Raw genomic sequence first — 19052 nt, 5'->3', positions numbered from 1 at the left:
ATAAAGATTTTTTTATGTGATTAAAAAGTGAATGTTCAAAACATGTTTGCCTAAGAAACTTCACTTTATCGTTATTGTTTCTCAAATCTGTGTAGAGTCAGACTTAAAATCGTGATAATTAAATAAATTTATGTACAAAAAGTAAAGAGACTCTCTCCATCTGAAAAGATTTCAGCAGGCCAAACAGCATAACTGACTGCTGTGTCATCCTCAGCCAACAGGTGTCATAGGATGTGGGGGAGGGGCATGTGGTCAGCACACCACTCTCCTGGCCATTATCAGTTTTCATGAGCCCAGCCGCCACTTCTCAATCAAGTAGCTCCTCACTTGGCTGCTTGCCAATAGCGCTCAGCAGGCTTGGACGATAGCCCATCCAAGTGTTAGCCAAGCCAACAGCAGTTAACTTTGATGGTCTGACATGAACCAGAGTTAACATGGCACCAAGGTCTTTGGCAGACAGTGAATTAAGCATAGGAAATTTGTTGCGACCTGGATTAAGTGAATCAGCTGTAAGCCATATGGTACCACAATAGACCAGATATCCAATAGACCAATGACAATTCTCTGGCATGCTGATCCACTAAATTAATTTAAAATGATAAAAGTGATGCTAGTGGGAAACCATGAGACTCAATATATAGAAAGAACATGTGAATCTTCTTTGAGATAATATGGCTTTCATGGCAAGAAGTCTTAGTGTTACTTGGAACTTAACTTTTACACAAAGGGAAATAATGGAAATTTTTGTTTCTAAAATAACAAAGCAAGTATGTGTTCATAAACAAAAATTCATGCTAGAAAATTTGTAATTATATTGCTACCCAAAGAATGAACAATCTATAATTGGAAATAGTTCTGAAGTAGGAGCCAAAACCTTATGACAAACAATAAAAGCAAATGCATACTCCTTTGAAGTATCTTAAAAACAGATAGCAAGACAAAAAATAATCCATTTTTCCTGGCAGTAAATCACACAGAGTACAATTGTACTAGGTTACTCAGTCTCTAAATTACTTTTACGGATTTCCATTTTCTCCAGTTTTTTCTTCTTCTCCTCCTTCTTCCAAGAGAGAGGAACAATCACTCTACAGGCACAAGATTCAATACAATCCTCCTCCTGTTTCTATGATTTCTATTCTAGTCAATACTTTCTTGATATCTGGAAACTATGCGTCCTCATTCTCAGTCTTATATTGTGTCCCTTTCCAAATTATTTTTCACATGTAATTTCTGTTATTAAATAACACTAACCATTTTATTACAAATATTTACCTGTCTGATGTTGTGCAACAGAGGTGTGGCATGGAAAATAGCTTTCGCTTGAGGCCATGTTCCATCAATCACGATTAGGTCATATGGAGACTTTCTCTCAGAGACAGAAGGCAACCGGAAGATTTCAACAGCATCCTTGGAGGGATACAAAAGCAGTGCGTCTGGTGACTTCAATATTTCTTCCAGACCAATGTGCCTGAAACAGTACAAACCAATTCATTCAGAAATAAACAAACAACAGGACATTTTCTAAGCATAATAGCCTAAAAGTTCAGTGAGAAGATTATGTCCCCATTATGCCGATCAACAAAAAAGTTATCAGCTCAGCAACCAATTTTTGTCATCATATTCATTTCTCTATCATTGCTTCTATAAAATTATGTTAATACCTACACATCAACAACAACCTCTCCCAGACTTTCCTCTCCCACAACTACCTCACAGACCTCATTCCCAAACAAATTCCCTTGGTAATATCGTCCCCCCACAGTTTGAACAATACAAGTATCACTTAAAAACATGCGGGAGCAACCCTTTGACTCTGAATGCTTCAACAGATTACTCCACGAGGACAACTCACTCAAGCCAGGCCATGAAATTACATCCTCTCCCCCTGATATCCTACTCAGGACACCCATTGTCCTTTGTCACTTAACCTCTGTAACACCTAACAAAAAGTCAAACAATATGACATTCTCAAACCATCATCCTTACCCATACAATTATTTGTGCTTACAATTTGCCCACATGCCATCTACTCCTGGTCCACTACTAGTAAATCCCACGATAACATAAGCAAAGCAACTTGCAAAACCACACACAATGTTTATCATGTAACATGCCAGCCCCCCCCCCCCCCCCCTCACCCAGTGTTTTACACAGGAGTAATCGCCACTTAAGTGGTTGGACATATAAATGGGCACTCACCATTTCCTCATTGCTTTTACCCCCCCCCCCCCCCCCCCCCCGTGTGTGTCCGTGTCCTTAATTGCATTGTTCATTTCTCTTCCTCTTAATCCAATTCTACCTCTAAATCTGTCCATCTCTGGACTGAACCTGGCATAGTGCTTACGAATCAACTATCTTTGAATATCCTGACCCACCACCTCCCCTTCCAATTTTTGTTTCCCATCTTTCTCTTAACAGAGAAATTCCTCTCATTCTCATCACCCCATACTTCTCTATTAGCTTCAGTGCTCAGTATATTACAAATCTTTGCTACAGTTTTCTGTTTTCTCCTCTTTTTTCTCCACCTCCTCCTCCTACAATATCCATTTGTACTTCATAAGGCAACTTGCATCTGCTTTTCTCTATTTATTACTTAAGTTTTGGCCCACTTACATTATGTCCCTAAAAGTCACCTTAATTAAAACAGGATGTCACGAATTTACAAGACATGTTTTTAATAAATTTGTAACCATATTCTGTATGTTTAATTAATTTCTCATGTCTTCAGTGTTAATGAAGAATGTATCGAACATTAAAAAAAGAAAGAAAAGGCCATGCGGAGCAGTGCTATAAGTGAACTACATATAGCTAATCTATTCCAGTATTTCATAGAGTACATTGTTGATACATCACATACGTTATAAACATTAGGCCTATTGTGAAGTCGGCATAAGAAACTGATCATTACAAGAAGTAATTTGTGCACAAACCATTAACTGTGTGAGTGTCCTCTCTGCTACACCAAAGTAAATTTTTCTGACCACAACAGTAAAAGTTGACTCAGGATGCATTGAAACTCAATGTAAAGCTTCATACGATACATATCATCAATAATGACTACTTGTGAATCCTAAAGTGGAAAACTTCGCAGAGGGATAAAAATTTAGAAAACCATTTCTACATAATGCAATATCATACAAATAGAAATGAAAGAGATTATTGCAACTGAAGAACATGGAATGTTACCTGTACACCTTAATGTACCACCATATTTCAAACACAACACTTTTTGTTACAACTTGTTCTCTTTCTAAACATGTGTACCCTATTAAATGTTTTATTTCCAAGAACGTTTAATTTTTTTTATATTTTTGGCTTGCTCGGACAACACATTCGAAAATTCCCAATATTTATAACTTCTTGCTGTAAGGAATCTTAACATCGTCATCCACATATTATCAGGTTTGTTCATATAGGTATCTGTGTTGTTAGTGAGAGGAAACCACTATCACGAAGGGTGCCACTGTTACACCTTTCTTTGTGACTCTAGCACTTACTTTGTTGTTTGATGAGCACAGAACAACTCCCCTACCTCACTACCAAATTATGTCCTAAACTCAATAGAAAATATAATCTGTGAGAGTAGCCACTTGATGCTCAAAGTTCTTTCCTACACCGAGACAGGGTAGTGGAATGAAACTGTGTAATGTGGACCCATGAGATATGCAGTAACTTACTGTACACACAGACAAACTGTAGCTTATGGGAGATGTGACTGACATTATATGGGAATACTCCCCAAGAGTAACAATGCATAGTAGCTGTGATGCCTAACATGGAGACAACTAAACATATCAATAACAGTTATCAGCTTCATCCCTTGAAGTAATGATGTTGTGGCCTGTGACTTCATATGTGTAAAAAAAGAAAAAGGACAGAAAACTGACTTTTTCTGAAAGAAGGCTGTGGTAACAGACTAATCTGTTCCATGCTAGCCAGATGTAGAGGTTTGCTTGAAAGGCGAGTGTGGTTGTACATTGGAGTAGCGGTATTGAAAGCTTCAGTTAATCCCCTAAGATGCAGTCACTATTAGTAGAGTACCACTACTATACCATTAACTAATTTTAAAATAGACCTAAATGTAATGTGCTCAAGTAAAATGGGGACAGCTTTTCAGAGATGCATTCTACTTACTGCATAATCATAACATACATTAACCATGAAAACAGCTTATATTCTGTGGTCATTTTCAAATACTGATGATTATTTCTGAACAAGACTCCAAATCACTGACCCCTTGAGATTAGTGGGGTGTTGCTGATCCCAAATGGCCCACACACACTATTGAGGGTTGTGTAATTCTAAGTTACCAGGTTATTTCTGGCCCAAAAAATTCTATGACAATACATGGCAAAGCCCTGCATACCTAACAACCCTCAACTAAGGTTTAACAGATGCCCCAACTGTCCACTAATAACATTCTTCTAATTGCATAGCACATCTTGAAATCCTGAATTTTTGCCACCCTTGCCAACCAGGTAGTTAAACCAATATCGTGTTCTCCATGATACAGTGTCCCACTAACAGCGGTCATTGGGACACGCCCAGATCTGGTGGCGCTAACCACACTAAAAAAGTTATACTTAAGTTAAAACCAGACAAGTTCCCTGAGCTGGCACAACCCAGGAGGATTATATGACTCTCTTAATTCCACAGACATGGCACACAATACCCCACCCCCAGAAACATTACTTGATAGCACTGTGTGTATGTTGGGTCAAATATAGAGAATGTCGTGGGGGCTGACAGAAGAGGGGTACTTTGGACTGAAGCAGGAGTGGCATAGGAATTTTTAAAACCAGAAAATTCTCTTCAAAATTCTAGCTGAATAAAAAGTATACAACAAACAAGGACTATCATAGAGCAAACCTTGACCAACACGACCTCCCTAGTAAAGTTCTGTGGGGAACTATCAGAGCCCTTTGAAATTCAAGCAGGTGTCCAACAGGGCAATGGCTTCTCACCTCTCCTTTTCAATCTAGTGTTAGATAAGGTAATAAAAGAATAGGAAATGTCACAACAGAGGCTAACCTTAGGAAACCTACGGATTAAATGCCTGGCTTTTGCAGACGATTTGGCGATCGTCACGAAAGGTATAAACAAAACAAAAGAAGCTGTTGAAAAACTACACAACATCGCTTCCAAAACTGGACTACAGATCTCTTATGAAAAGACACAGTTTATGATCACAAAGAAGCTCATCTCTGAACACAAAATACGGCACAATTTACAAAACGGCAAACTTCAAATACCTTGATGAAACACTACAAATGAACGGACATAACAGAGACTCAAATGAAGAAATAAAAACTAAACTGGACAAGGCATACAAAATAATGCGGAATCAGTACAACAATATGTCTATCTCACAAAATGCCAAATTACACCACTACGACATGGTGGTGCTCCCCAAAGCACTGTATGCAGCAGAGACCACAATGATCCTAGGGCATACACATATCAGACGTAGCATGTGAAAGTTGCTGGATTTGGACGGGTTACTCCTGTAACTGAAATACCAGATCTGAAGATGGTTCTGAATGAACCGAAACCGGTCATATGAATAAAAAAAAATTGCAATCAAGACGGATTTTAAGTAACATTATAAAATCACTGATTGCTGTTATCCCATAAGACATTATGTCTGTTTTTGCAAAATATATCAGACAACTAAAAAAAAGTAGAACAGAAAATACTTAGGAAAATATTTGGCACAACTAACAACAATGGAATATGAATCAAGAAACCTACAGATGAACTACACAAACATACGGAGACAGTCACAGAAAAGATTAGAAAACACAGACTACAATTCTATGGACACCTATACAGAATGCCATCACACAGACTGACCAAACAGGTCTTTGACTGGGTAACCACTAGAAACAACAAATGCATGGTAGAGGTAAAAAAACTACCTGAACCAACTCAACATCACACCAGACAGAAACGACAGAATAAAATTCACAATCATCATTAAGAAACGTAAACTACATGAGATACGCTGTGACAAACGAACAGGCGTAAAATGGACCAAAGAACGCAAACAAGCTCACAGCTGAAGATGAAAGAAATATGTGCAATCAAAAAGGCAACCAAGATGAAGCCGAAGACACAAAGCCGACAAGAAGCATGGTCAGAGGACCAGAAACAGAAACACAGCGAGGGAATAAGGGAAGTTCGGGCAGCAAGGAAGGCAGCAAAAGGAATTGGCCATGTAGTTTCGTCTAACTGCACTCTTTACGGAAACCTATCAGGCTGATCACACAGAAACACTATTCAATTGTGCTGGTTGTAAGATAGGTACAGCCACAAAAATGGCAATTAATGAGAGGACAGTCACTGTAGTTCGAATAGAAAAATATCAAATGTATGCTGATAAGACAAACATTATGACCACTGCCTACCGTGACGTTGGATATTGCCTGGTGGTGTTGTAGGCACATGATATGGTAACAAAAGTATATAAGCAGAGCAGAAACGGATGGGGGATCATCCTAGCAAAGATTTGTGCTCAAATGGGGAAAACCATTGAGGTAAGCAACTTTGACGAAGGGCAGATTATTGTTATTATTATACAGAGCCTGTGAATGAGTATCCTGAAAACGGCAAAGCTAGTAGAATGTTCACATGCAATTGTCATGAATATCCATGGAAAGAGGTAGGACAGTGAAACTGGCACTAGGTGCTAAGTGATTGAACATACATGACTCTTCACAGGATGTGGGGTTCAGAGACTTGTCTGCTATATGAAGTAGAACAGATGGTAATCTGTGGCATCTCTGCCCAAAGAGCACAATGCTGACGCACCCAGAAGTGTTTCCGAGCACACTATTCATTGTACATTGTTGAACATAGAGCTCCACAGAAGACCATCCCTACCTGTTCACATGTTGAACCAATACCTTTGTTAATTGCAATTGCAGTGGGCGCAACACCATTAGGATTTGACAGTCGATCAACGGAAATGTGTCAACTCTTCAAGTGAATCACATTTTTGCTAGACTAAGTCACTGGTCATCTCCACAATGGCCGTCATTGAGGTGAATGGTGGTTCAAAATGTGCAGCCCACCACAGAGACAGGCTGGTAGGAGCAGTATTATGCTAAAAAGAGACATTCTGCTGTGCTTGCGTGTGACCTGCGGCAGTAATCTAAGACATTCTGACAGCTGCGAACCACCTGCATCCCTTCAGGCTCGATGTCTCCCTAAACAGTGATGCCATCTTTCAGCAATATAACTGTCCATTTCACTGAACAAAAACCAAACTACAATAGTTTGAGGAGCATTAAAGTGAACTCACATTGATGTCCCAACAACCAAATTTGCCGATGTAAATCCTATGGAATCCATCTAGATCGCTATTGGGTGCCATCACCCATATACACAAATCAGTGGCCCATTATTTATGCAAAATACATGACCTGTGCATAGACATCTAATGACACATACCTCCACAAACCTACCAACAAACGGCCAGATCCCGAATACATGCAATCAGTGATTTATTTCGTTCCAAAGACAGACAGATAAGCAGTTAAGCAGGTGGTCATACTGTTTTGGCCCTTCAGTGTATTTAACAAAATGTAGACTATAACTAATGTTCAATTTCATTAAGCAATTGTTCTACAACAAAAACTAATAAGAAAAGTGCACAATGTACATGCCACCAAATAACAATCCATATCAATCAGGATATTTATAGGCTACACTGTTTTCGAAGAACATCCTTGTGGAAATTAGAACTTGCATGAACATAAATGTTAAAGCCTAAAACACACTGTTTGTAAATATGAAGTTCATAACTGAAATTAGACAGAGAAAGAACCAAAACATATACATGGATTTAAAGGAATAAACCTTTAATAGGCCTATTTGTCAATCAGTTTCCAACTAAGAATGTACTATACAGTCAAGCTCCAATATCTTTATATTGTATATGTATAACACTGCCTCTGTCACTGAAATCTGTGAATCACAAAGTTACAAATTTCATAAAATGCTTAGGTACGAGGTTCTTACTGTGGCCAAATATTACCTACTATTTCAAAAAACCTTGGCATAAAAAAAAAAACCTAATTTAATTAAGAACTGGTAGCAGTCTTACAGATAGCTTAGCAAAACTCAAACAATGGACAATTAAGGATGGAATGTAACAATATTATGAAAACAGCCTAAGCAACATTAAGCTGTCTGTTGGGTCTTTACAATAAGGGCAAGCAGTCTATAGGGTTGATATCAACTAGCACCACGCTATAAACAAACATTAACCACGTAAAATCTTACCTGTTGGACATAACCTATGCATTACTTAATACCTGCAAATTGTACCTGAGAGAGGGCCAAAGTGTCAGCAAAATTTATAACCATCATGGCAGTCCCAATGCTTTAAATTTGCAGAAAATGCTGAATAATGCAACTACAATTATCAATTACGTTACAACCACTCAGAAAAGTAGATACATGGTATACGATCCTCATGCACAAGAACTCCAGCATCACCACCAACCAAAAATGCTACTGCGTTTTGACTCCTGTAGCGTCCGCCATTTATGTGCCTACCAGTTACTGAGACGAGAGAAAAGGCTACTAAACAGTTAGCAGAAAGGCTACAGACATAAACAGCACGCTAGTTCTTCCAAGAACAACAAGAGTTCTTAGTCACAAGTTTAATGATATGAGAAATACTGGTTGGCATACTTGTTCAGGGGAAATTTTTTCCCTTTGAATATCAAGCATTTCCCAGGTAAAAGTCCCAACGAAAGCATTGGGGCTGTACGGAGGCAACGTTTCTCCTCTGCTGGGTGTTGGAGTAAAATCAAACGACACTGTATATCCAGTGGGGTCTTCGGTAGATATGGGCACCAGCAAACAACAGCAGGTCTCCTAAAATGATTACCGTTTTTATAAATCAAAATACACCGTACCGTTCACACGTAACAAGTTATACATTGTAGTATAAAAAAAAACATACCTACAGCTTGGGCATATTTCTCTCTTTCTAGGTGGATCGGCTGGTAAACCTGATAAATCATCCCAGACGTCATCTATGTCGCTCATTTCTTCAGATTAGTTTAGGTTCGAGAACCGAACAAACAGACATAAACCAAATATTTCCAGAACAACAGAACTTCCCTACTCAATACACATACACATTACACAATGTTCAAACCAAAGCAGTGACATGGAAAGATGCTTCAATCATTTCACAAAGCAAGCCAAAGAGAGGAGTTGTCAGAAAGAATATCCTCGTTTAAAGGCATAGTTCGTACCACAGACTATGGTTCATACTGTGTCTCACCAGAAATGAGCTGTGATTTGCTGATTAAAAGTCCATGGTGGTATCACAGGCACTACAATCACAGTCTAACATAACTGACTGGGGTATGTTGTTTATAACAAACGACTTCAAGAATTTTCTCCCTAGTTTTCCTTCGTTGACTGGAGTACAACGCACAATCAAATTATCACCTTCACCCTAACTGAGGCTATGCTACTCTTAAATCTGTGACCACAAATAAGTCGATCAATTCCAGCTGAATCCCAATTGTAATCAGTGTAGCGATTCGTCGCAGTTGCCAAGGTGATATCTCTGACATTGAGCTCACTGACTGTAACAAAGATGTGGAATATCTTTGAAAATTTTGCAGACTGACTTATCCGGCATGTAGTGCTTTGGGAATTTTGTTTATGTTGTTTGTTAACTAAATTTTAGAAGTTTCTCATCAAGAATAAATACGATCAGTTTGTAGCTTTGTATTTATCAGAGTTCCCTTTCAACGCCAACCATGTCAAAAAAGAAGATGGGGTCAAATATTGCCGACCTAGTTGGTGAAGAAGTACGAATAGCTGTTAATTTGAGATTGAAGAAATTCTTGAAATCCGAAGATTGCAAAGGTAACATTATCCTCAACTGTTTCACAACTGTCTTCCGTGTTGAAGACATGGACGTGGGATGATGAGAGCTTGTGCTTTATTTTTCATTATTAAGTTTCATTGTTCTACATTGTTACACGCCCAGCAGCATACCACCCTCGAAAGAACGTTAATTATTGTCCTGCCGTTTTATAATCTTGCGGAGATAACGCTTTTTTCCACCAAAGACACTGGCTATTACAAGGAATAGCATTAATTGGATGCGGTTAATTAATTGGATGCGGTTGAAATAGAAACACGTAATAAGACGTAAACCGTTGTGTTCTTTCATCTACCTGCCAGTAATTTCTATTTCTCAAATGCAATTACTCGAACCGTTAGCAGATTTAATGGCACATGTTTGTGTTTTACCATCATTTGCATGTGAACCAAGCCTCACGATAGTAAAAGAATAAAAGTTCACCTTAAGTAATTATCATTACGATTACGCCTTGGACAAGATAGATAAAGCAGTAGTGACTTGGCTACAAGAACTGCCTAAAATATTTTATCACGAAGTAGTGAATAGTGGAGGTCGTGATACGATTGGTAACCCGCAGCTTTCCAATCAATTTTCAAAGAACTGGGAATGTTACTTGTACCATGAATATACAGCTGAGAGAAGATTCCATTTGTGCATAAGAACCCCTTTTGAAATTCACCTCACAAGCCAGAGACAGTAAATGTTACAACAGTGTGAAGTGTACAAGCAGCATGCAGTAGAAGGAATTGTGCAGCTCAGTCAAAATTAATGAATCGCTCAGGGAGGATGTCTCCAGAAAACTACTTCAACAATTTTTTATTGGATGGTTTAGTATATGGGGAACAAATAATGTCAAGTGTAACAAATTTTGTCTACAATAAAAATTACCATAATTTAAAATTAATTCTTATTTTGTTTTTATTTGGTGCCTGGTACAGAAATTATGGAGACCAATTTATGTGAGATGGAACATTAATTTGGTTTACAACACTATAATCTTAAATTTAATACTAGTTAGATTAATACTTATGTTCATGTGTCTACTTGTAGCCTATTCTATGGGTTATAGAACATTTATATGTAAAAATAGTTGAATCAATTAGAAACTGTAATTACTTTTGCAGAATCTGTACTGACATGCATCATGATGCATGGATAAATAAAAAAAAGTCATGGTCAATTTTATAATAAATGTACCATCCCTAGAAGGCCTGCTATATTGGTTGCTACAGACCAGCTTAGCTTTGATTCGTAATAGCAAAAAATAAAATATTATGTCATTGTTGGCTGTGTTTAGACAGTAGTAATAGAATTGAGAGACAAGCAGGTTTGGTTCAGCTGAACCTACTGATAACAAATGTCCTGGTACTTGATGTGTTGTGTGATAACAGACTTGTACAAACAGAAAAGGAACATAACACTGACAGTATTTCTTTTCCAATACCAGCTGTCAGTTTTGACAGTGATGTCATCAAGGTGGCAGACACCATTTCGCCTTATGCGGTATAGTGACAGTAACATTGTCATTCGAGACACAAGCATAAGAAAACAGTCCCATTGTACAAACTGTAATAGAAGTAATACAAAGGAAATTGTGAACCTAACGGGACAATTCTTTTTTTTTTTTTAAGGAACAAGCAAAATAAATGTCATTACTAATATGAAAGACATATCCAAACAATTATTTCCGCAACGATCCAGTAAGCCATCATTACACAAAATTATAAAAAAGAAAAAATAGTCCACAAAATTACTGTTGGTAACTGCAATTAATGTAAATGGAGTAACCGAACTATATGGTACCAACAGACAAATAAATCTGCAAAAAAGTATTGGGCCTATCAGAAGTTTCACTTGACTGATGTAGCTCAAACGAAGCACACTCCAAAAGCTAGTGTCAAAAAATTAACTTGACCCATATAGTGAAAATGAAGTCCACGGAACCACACCTCTTCCGAAAATGGTATCAAGTACTTCACTTGACCTATATAGCTCAGACAGAGTGCATGATACCACGAAACCACCACTCTCTCCAGAAGCTCTGATCAAAACTTCACTTCTCCTATATGGCTCAAACAATGTTCTCGATTCCACATAACTGCAACTTCATGTAAAAACTGATAATGGTATAGAAACTTCACTGGATGTATCTAACTAGAACAGAGTTCGGGATACCAAGTAACCACAACTAGTTCCAGTAACTGGTATTGAAAACTGTATTTCACCTAAGTTGCTAGAACAAATCCCACAATACACTAAAAGGGGCATTCAAGAAGTAATGCAACACTTTTTTTTGGTGCAAATTTAGTTGAAAAATTGCGGAATTTGTTGCAGGACATTATGGAATATTCCCACTTCAGTCCCTATAGTTCCATGGAGCTCCAGTTGGTGGCAGCACTATATGTTGCCTTCAAAATGGGATCTGTAATGGAGGCGTGTTCCAAGGGGAGAGCTGTCATTGAGTTTCTTTTGGCAGAAAACCAGAGCATTGCAGATATGAAAAAAAGTGCAGTGACTCATTGAACAAGGTGTCGGCCAGCTGCAATGTTGGAGCATGCAGACACTCTCATTCAAGGTGACTGGTGGCTCACAATCGAGCACATCGCCGCACAACTGGACTTCTTTGTTGGTCGTGCTGGAAGACTCACCTGCCAGGTACTCAAAGGTGTGTGCCCACTGGGTTCCTTGCTGCCTAACATAAAACCGTAAAAGAGAAATGACCAGTTGTGCAGAATTGCTTGCACATTATGAGACTGATCATGACAATTTTTTGTCATACTTTGGCACAGGCAATTAAACATGGATTCATCATTTCGAACCAGAAACAAAACGGCAATCCATGGAGTGGCACAACACAACCTCTCCTCCTAAGCAAAAATTCAAAGCTGCATCCTCAGCTGGTAGTCATGACGACAGTCTTCTGGGATTCCGAGGTGGTTATTCTGCTTGATGTCCTTCCTCATGATGCAACAGTCAACCCTGAAGTGTATTGTGCTACCTTCAGAAAATTGAAGAAACAACTTCAGCATGTTCGTCGCCACAAAAATGCAAAAAATCTTCTTCTCCTTGACACACAAGGCCTCATGTACTCGAGAGGAGTTCACAAAACTTCGTTGGACTGTGCTTCCTCATCCATCCTACAACCCAGAATGAGATTTTCACTCTGCAGCGGAGTGTGCGCTGATATGAAACTTCCTTGGCAGATTAAAACTGTGTGCCCGACCGAGACTCGAACTCGGGGCCCTTGCCTTTCGCGGGCAAGTGCTCCACCAACTGAGCCACCGAAGCACGACTCACGCCCGGCACTCACAGCTTTACTTCTGCCAGTACCTCGTCTCCTACCTTCCAAACTTTACAGAAGCTCTCCTGCGAACCTTGCAGAACTAGCACTCCTGAAAGAAAGGATATTGCGGAGACATGGCTTAGCCACAGCCTGGGGGATGTTTCCAGAATGAGATTTTCACTCTGCAGCGGAGTGTGCGCTGATATGAAACTTCCTTGGCAGATTAAAACTGTGTGCCCGACCGAGACTCGAACTCGGGACCCTTGCCTTTCGCGGGCAAGTGCTCCACCAACTGAGCCACCGAAGCACGACTCACGCCCGGCACTCACAGCTTTACTTCTGCCAGTACCTCGTCTCCTACCTTCCAAACTTGGTGGAGCACTTGCCCGCGAAAGGCAAGGGTCCCGAGTTCGAGTCTCGGTCGGGCACACAGTTTTAATCTGCCAAGGAAGTTTCATATCAGCGCACACTCCGCTGCAGAGTGAAAATCTCATTCTGGAAACATCCCCCAGGCTGTGGCTAAGCCATGTCTCCGCAATATCCTTTCTTTCAGGAGTGCTAGTTCTGCAAGGTTCGCAGGAGAGCTTCTGTAAAGTTTGGAAGGTAGGAGACGAGGTACTGGCAGAAGTAAAGCTGTGAGTGCCGGGCGTGAGTCGTGCTTCGGTGGCTCAGTTGGTGGAGCACTTGCCCGCGAAAGGCAAGGGTCCCGAGTTCGAGTCTCGGTCGGGCACACAGTTTTAATCTGCCAAGGAAGTTTCATATCAGCGCACACTCCGCTGCAGAGTGAAAATCTCATTCTGGAAACATCCCCCAGGCTGTGGCTAAGCCATGTCTCCGCAATATCCTTTCTTTCAGGAGTGCTAGTTCTGCAAGGTTCGCAGGAGAGCTTCTGTAAAGTTTGGAAGGTAGGAGACGAGGTACTGGCAGAAGTAAAGCTGTGAGTGCCGGGCGTGAGTCGTGCTTCGGTGGCTCAGTTGGTGGAGCACTTGCCCGCGAAAGGCAAGGGTCCCGAGTTCGAGTCTCGGTCGGGCACACAGTTTTAATCTGCCAAGGAAGTTTCATATCAGCGCACACTCCGCTGCAGAGTGAAAATCTCATTCTGGAAACATCCCCCAGGCTGTGGCTAAGCCATGTCTCCGCAATATCCTTTCTTTCAGGAGTGCTAGTTCTGCAAGGTTCGCAGGAGAGCTTCTGTAAAGTTTGGAAGGTAGGAGACGAGGTACTGGCAGAAGTAAAGCTGTGAGTGCCGGGCGTGAGTCGTGCTTCGGTGGCTCAGTTGGTGGAGCACTTGCCCGCGAAAGGCAAGGGTCCGAGTTCGAGTCTCGGTCGGGCACACAGTTTTAATCTGCCAAGGAAGTTTCATATCAGCGCACACTCCGCTGCAGAGTGAAAATCTCATTCTGGAAACATCCCCCAGGCTGTGGCTAAGCCATGTCTCCGCAATATCCTTTCTTTCAGGAGTGCTAGTTCTGCAAGGTTCGCAGGAGAGCTTCTGTAAAGTTTGGAAGGTAGGAGACGAGGTACTGGCAGAAGTAAAGCTGTGAGTGCCGGGCGTGAGTCGTGCTTCGGTGGCTCAGTTGGTGGAGCACTTGCCCGCGAAAGGCAAGGGTCCCGAGTTCGAGTCTCGGTCGGGCACACAGTTTTAATCTGCCAAGGAAGTTTCATATCAGCGCACACTCCGCTGCAGAGTGAAAATCTCATTCTGGAAACATCCCCCAGGCTGTGGCTAAGCCATGTCTCCGCAATATCCTTTCTTTCAGGAGTGCTAGTTCTGCAAGGTTCGCAGGAGAGCTTCTGTAAAGTTTGGAAGGTAGGAGACGAGGTACTGGCAGAAGTAAAGCTGTGAGTGCCGGGCGTGAGTCGTGCTTCGGTGGCTCAGTTGGTGGAGCACTTGCCCGCGAAAGGCAAGGGTCCCGAGTTCGAGTCTCGGTCGGGCACACAGTTTTAATCTGCCAAGGAAGTTTCATATCAGCGCACACTCCGCTGCAGAGTGAAAATCTCATTCTGGAAACATCCCCCAGGCTGTGGCTAAGCCATGTCTCCGCAATATCCTTTCTTTCAGGAGTGCTAGTTCTGCAAGGTTCGCAGGAGAGCTTCTGTAAAGTTTGGAAGGTAGGAGACGAGGTACTGGCAGAAGTAAAGCTGTGAGTGCCGGGCGTGAGTCGTGCTTCGGTGGCTCAGTTGGTGGAGCACTTGCCCGCGAAAGGCAAGGTCCCGAGTTCGAGTCTCGGTCGGGCACACAGTTTTAATCTGCCAAGGAAGTTTCATATCAGCGCACACTCCGCTGCAGAGTGAAAATCTCATTCTGGAAACATCCCCCAGGCTGTGGCTAAGCCATGTCTCCGCAATATCCTTTCTTTCAGGAGTGCTAGTTCTGCAAGGTTCGCAGGAGAGCTTCTGTAAAGTTTGGAAGGTAGGAGACGAGGTACTGGCAGAAGTAAAGCTGTGAGTGCCGGGCGTGAGTCGTGCTTCGGTGGCTCAGTTGGTGGAGCACTTGCCCGCGAAAGGCAAGGGTCCCGAGTTCGAGTCTCGGTCGGGCACACAGTTTTAATCTGCCAAGGAAGTTTCATATCAGCGCACACTCCGCTGCAGAGTGAAAATCTCATTCTGGAAACATCCCCCAGGCTGTGGCTAAGCCATGTCTCCGCAATATCCTTTCTTTCAGGAGTGCTAGTTCTGCAAGGTTCGCAGGAGAGCTTCTGTAAAGTTTGGAAGGTAGGAGACGAGGTACTGGCAGAAGTAAAGCTGTGAGTGCCGGGCGTGAGTCGTGCTTCGGTGGCTCAGTTGGTGGAGCACTTGCCCGCGAAAGGCAAGGGCCCCGAGTTCGAGTCTCGGTCGGGCACACAGTTTTAATCTGCCAAGGAAGTTTCATCCTACAACCCAGTTCTCATACCTTCTGACATCAATCTATTTGGCCCAATGAAGGATGCACTTCGGAGGAAGCAATACATGGATGGTGGAGAGATTATTGATGTAGCAAGACATTGGCTCTGACCTTTACCAGTAACTGAGCGAGGTGGCTCAGTGGTTAGACACTGGACTCGCATTCGGGAGGACGACGGTTCAATCCCGCGTCCGGCCATCCTGATTTAGGTTTTCCGTGATTTCCCTAAATCGCTCCAGGCAAATGGCGGGATGGTTCCTTTCAAAAGGGCACGGCCGACTTCCTTCCCCGTCCTTCCCTAATCCAATGAGACCGATGACCTCGCTGTCTGGTCTCCTTCCCCAAACCAACCAACCAACCTTTACCAGTAAAGTGGTACCTTGCAGGCATACAGGCCCTCGTAGTAAGATGGCATGATGCTGTCACATTGAATGGAGATTATGTTGGAAAATATGGTTTTTTAGCCAAAAGAGTGGGGAATAGCTTGATGTACTGGAATACTGAAAAAAAAAAAACTGCCTAAAAGAAAAGAAAAGTGTTGCTTTACTTATTGAACACCCCACATATTATCAGAAACATCAATTAAGATATCTAGAACAAAGTTTACTATATCAAAATTTGCAGAGCTAACTATTATTGGAAACCCAACTTCGTCAAAATAGTTAGAAGAAACTCCATAGTACTCACTGATAATAATTACGGATTGTTAACTCCAAATGCATAAAAATACCGTTAAAAGCAATTGTTGTTTACAAGCAGAAAAGTACCATTCATGTAAATTAAACATACATACCATACTTATTACAGTAAATAATAGAAAATATACTTGTTACAGTAAATAATAGAAAATAAATTGTAAAAATGTACAAACCGTACTCATGTCACTGTAACCTCACCCATTGTGACATGCAACAAGCTACTGCTGAATTTCCTCTTCATATCCACCTAATAACAAACGCAAAATAAAAATTAAATCTCTGCCAATTAACAGCATGCAGAACCAACAATTCCAAAACTGAAAACAAATCTGTAACCAATAACTCACTAACAAAGCTGCAAATAAACAGCTCGAATACAAAGCAGGCAAGTAATATACAGCAAATAGCACTGCCCCAGTCCAATTACTCACTAACCAAAAGCAACTTTGAAACATTGACATTTAACTTTAAAGAGAGTGCCACAACGGAATACAAAATGCACTCTTCAAATAGGATCCATTTCGAATATGCTGCGCGACCATAACGTTGCACTACACTACGCAGGTATGTCAGGAGTCCTAGCTGATGACTTGTATCACACCTTTCGGTTGACCCTAATTTTTGGAATATAGGTTATGGTGACAGACTGATCTGTAGCATAACTCGAGGTGTAGGTTATGTTGTAAGCTAACAGTTTGGTTGTGAGTTGGTGAAGAGGTATAAAAGACTTCACTTAATCTGTGGTAGGTGTAGATTTCCTTCACATAGGTTTTCTGTACATTTCAGCACATGATCTTAATCAGTTGCTGCTATAACTAATTTTTTTACTATCTATGAATTTGGATTGGACTGTTGAGTTTTCTGTTAGATTCAAACTAACTGCGAAATATATATGATATCTTAGACTGGATGAGACTACAGGAGATGAATTCGCACATAGTAGACTGGACATTTCAGTTATTCAGGATTTATTTATTTTCCTCTCAATTTAATGTGTTACTTGAAGACCTTTGGAATAATACAAGAATGTAACAGACATCACATTGCATTTGCACTTCATCAAATGGGATGCAGTTTGTTTTTAGTATAAGATGAAATAATGTGTGGTTCAGTGAAACATGACGGAGCATGCTACAAGCAATAACAGCAATTAATACGGACAAACAAATTACTTGCATTAAGACCTCATACACATGACATGACATTATCAGGCATAAGAGACCATTTATTGTGAGATTAATCAATATTTATAACCTTCAAGATGCCGTTCATTGTGTAATAAAAGCTTTGTTCTAATAAAAAATTTTTTACTTTTATATGTAAAAGCTCTTGGCATTTTTGTTCCCTTAACTTCAACTGAAGAGTTATTGTGCTTCCACACCTAACATTGAGCACACTTTTCTGGTTACAAGTGGTTCTGCACTCAGTCTCTTATACGTTAGCCTGCTGCATGCTTTCACAACTTTGAATGTTTCTTTATAATATCATTGAGCTGTCTTTGTTTAAGATGCAGCTCTCTGCAAATGATATTTTATGTGAATGCCTACAGATGGTAGAGTCTTAATGCCAAGTCTTATGAAATGATTTTAGAACACAACATAGAGTTGACGGCTTATTTGTAATATAATTTACAGGAGAATTCTGTGTGATTTTCTTCAAACCATACACCTAGAAACTTAACAGTACTTACATTTGTTTGTCACCAGTATATAGCAGAAACAGTATAGCAACCAGGATTGGGCCTTGTGATACACCAAATTTGACTGACAGTATCTCAGAGGAGTGTGCAGTACACTGATGAATGTTTGTGTCCCAATTTTCTTCTCCCCAGAGTTTAATTTCAACTTTTTGAAGGTTCTCTGTTTGACAGAAATGATTGCAACCATGTATTTGAGTTCAGATAACTTTTGGAAGACTCTATTTAAGGTTGTGTTGAGAATTCATATTTTGCTGTAGTTGTTTTTTATGCTTTTCTAAATCCCCAGATTTTTACAGTTATGACTGATGTGACAGCAAACCAGACTTAATCAGAATGAAATATGAAGAAAGCAATGTTCTCTGTTTTGAAATGTCGTCGCCTTTAAAAATAAGTATGATCAAAAAACCTGTTTATGCCTAATTTGTGACTAATTTATGACAGTACAGATGACATTTGCAGGTGTTTTATAACATCTCCCATAAATTCTTCTCTTTTCATGAAATATATTTCCTCACAATTGTGTGCAGGTGATGCCCTGTACCGTGTAAATATTCTTAGCTCAACAAATTCTGCAAGATCAGCTGCTGGTT

At 40.5% G+C, this 19052-nt stretch overlaps 2 protein-coding genes across 5 annotated transcripts in view; one reads left to right on the top strand and one right to left on the bottom strand.

Moving 5' to 3' along the window:
- LOC124621932 (tRNA-uridine aminocarboxypropyltransferase 2) overlaps positions 1-9176 on the bottom strand; it is a 46724-nt gene extending 37548 nt beyond the window's left edge. The window contains exons 1-3 of one of the 2 annotated variants that reach the window (XM_047147440.1): positions 8975-9176; positions 8701-8886; positions 1273-1468 (exon numbers count right to left, since the gene is read on the bottom strand). In XM_047147440.1, the coding sequence (XP_047003396.1) occupies positions 1273-1468; positions 8701-8886; positions 8975-9060 (468 nt within the window). In that variant the 5' untranslated portion in view covers positions 9061-9176. The remainder of the gene's footprint in view (positions 1-1272; positions 1469-8700; positions 8887-8974) is intronic. The other variant, XM_047147441.1, reaches the window with a different exon arrangement.
- A 487-nt stretch (positions 9177-9663) lies between these two features.
- The window catches only part of LOC124622217 (3'-5' RNA helicase YTHDC2-like), a 302377-nt gene continuing 292988 nt past the window's right edge, over positions 9664-19052 (top strand). For all 3 annotated transcript variants that reach the window (XM_047147868.1, XM_047147867.1, XM_047147869.1), the window contains exon 1: positions 9664-9897. In XM_047147868.1, coding sequence (XP_047003824.1) covers positions 9789-9897 — 109 coding nt within the window. In that variant the 5' untranslated portion in view covers positions 9664-9788. The remainder of the gene's footprint in view (positions 9898-19052) is intronic.

The sequence above is a fragment of the Schistocerca americana genome, chromosome 7, assembly GCF_021461395.2.
Source record: "Schistocerca americana isolate TAMUIC-IGC-003095 chromosome 7, iqSchAmer2.1, whole genome shotgun sequence".
NCBI lineage: Eukaryota > Metazoa > Arthropoda > Insecta > Orthoptera > Acrididae > Schistocerca > Schistocerca americana.
The sequence above is the reverse complement of the archived record's forward strand: the minus strand, read 5'-3'. Positions and strand labels throughout refer to the sequence as shown.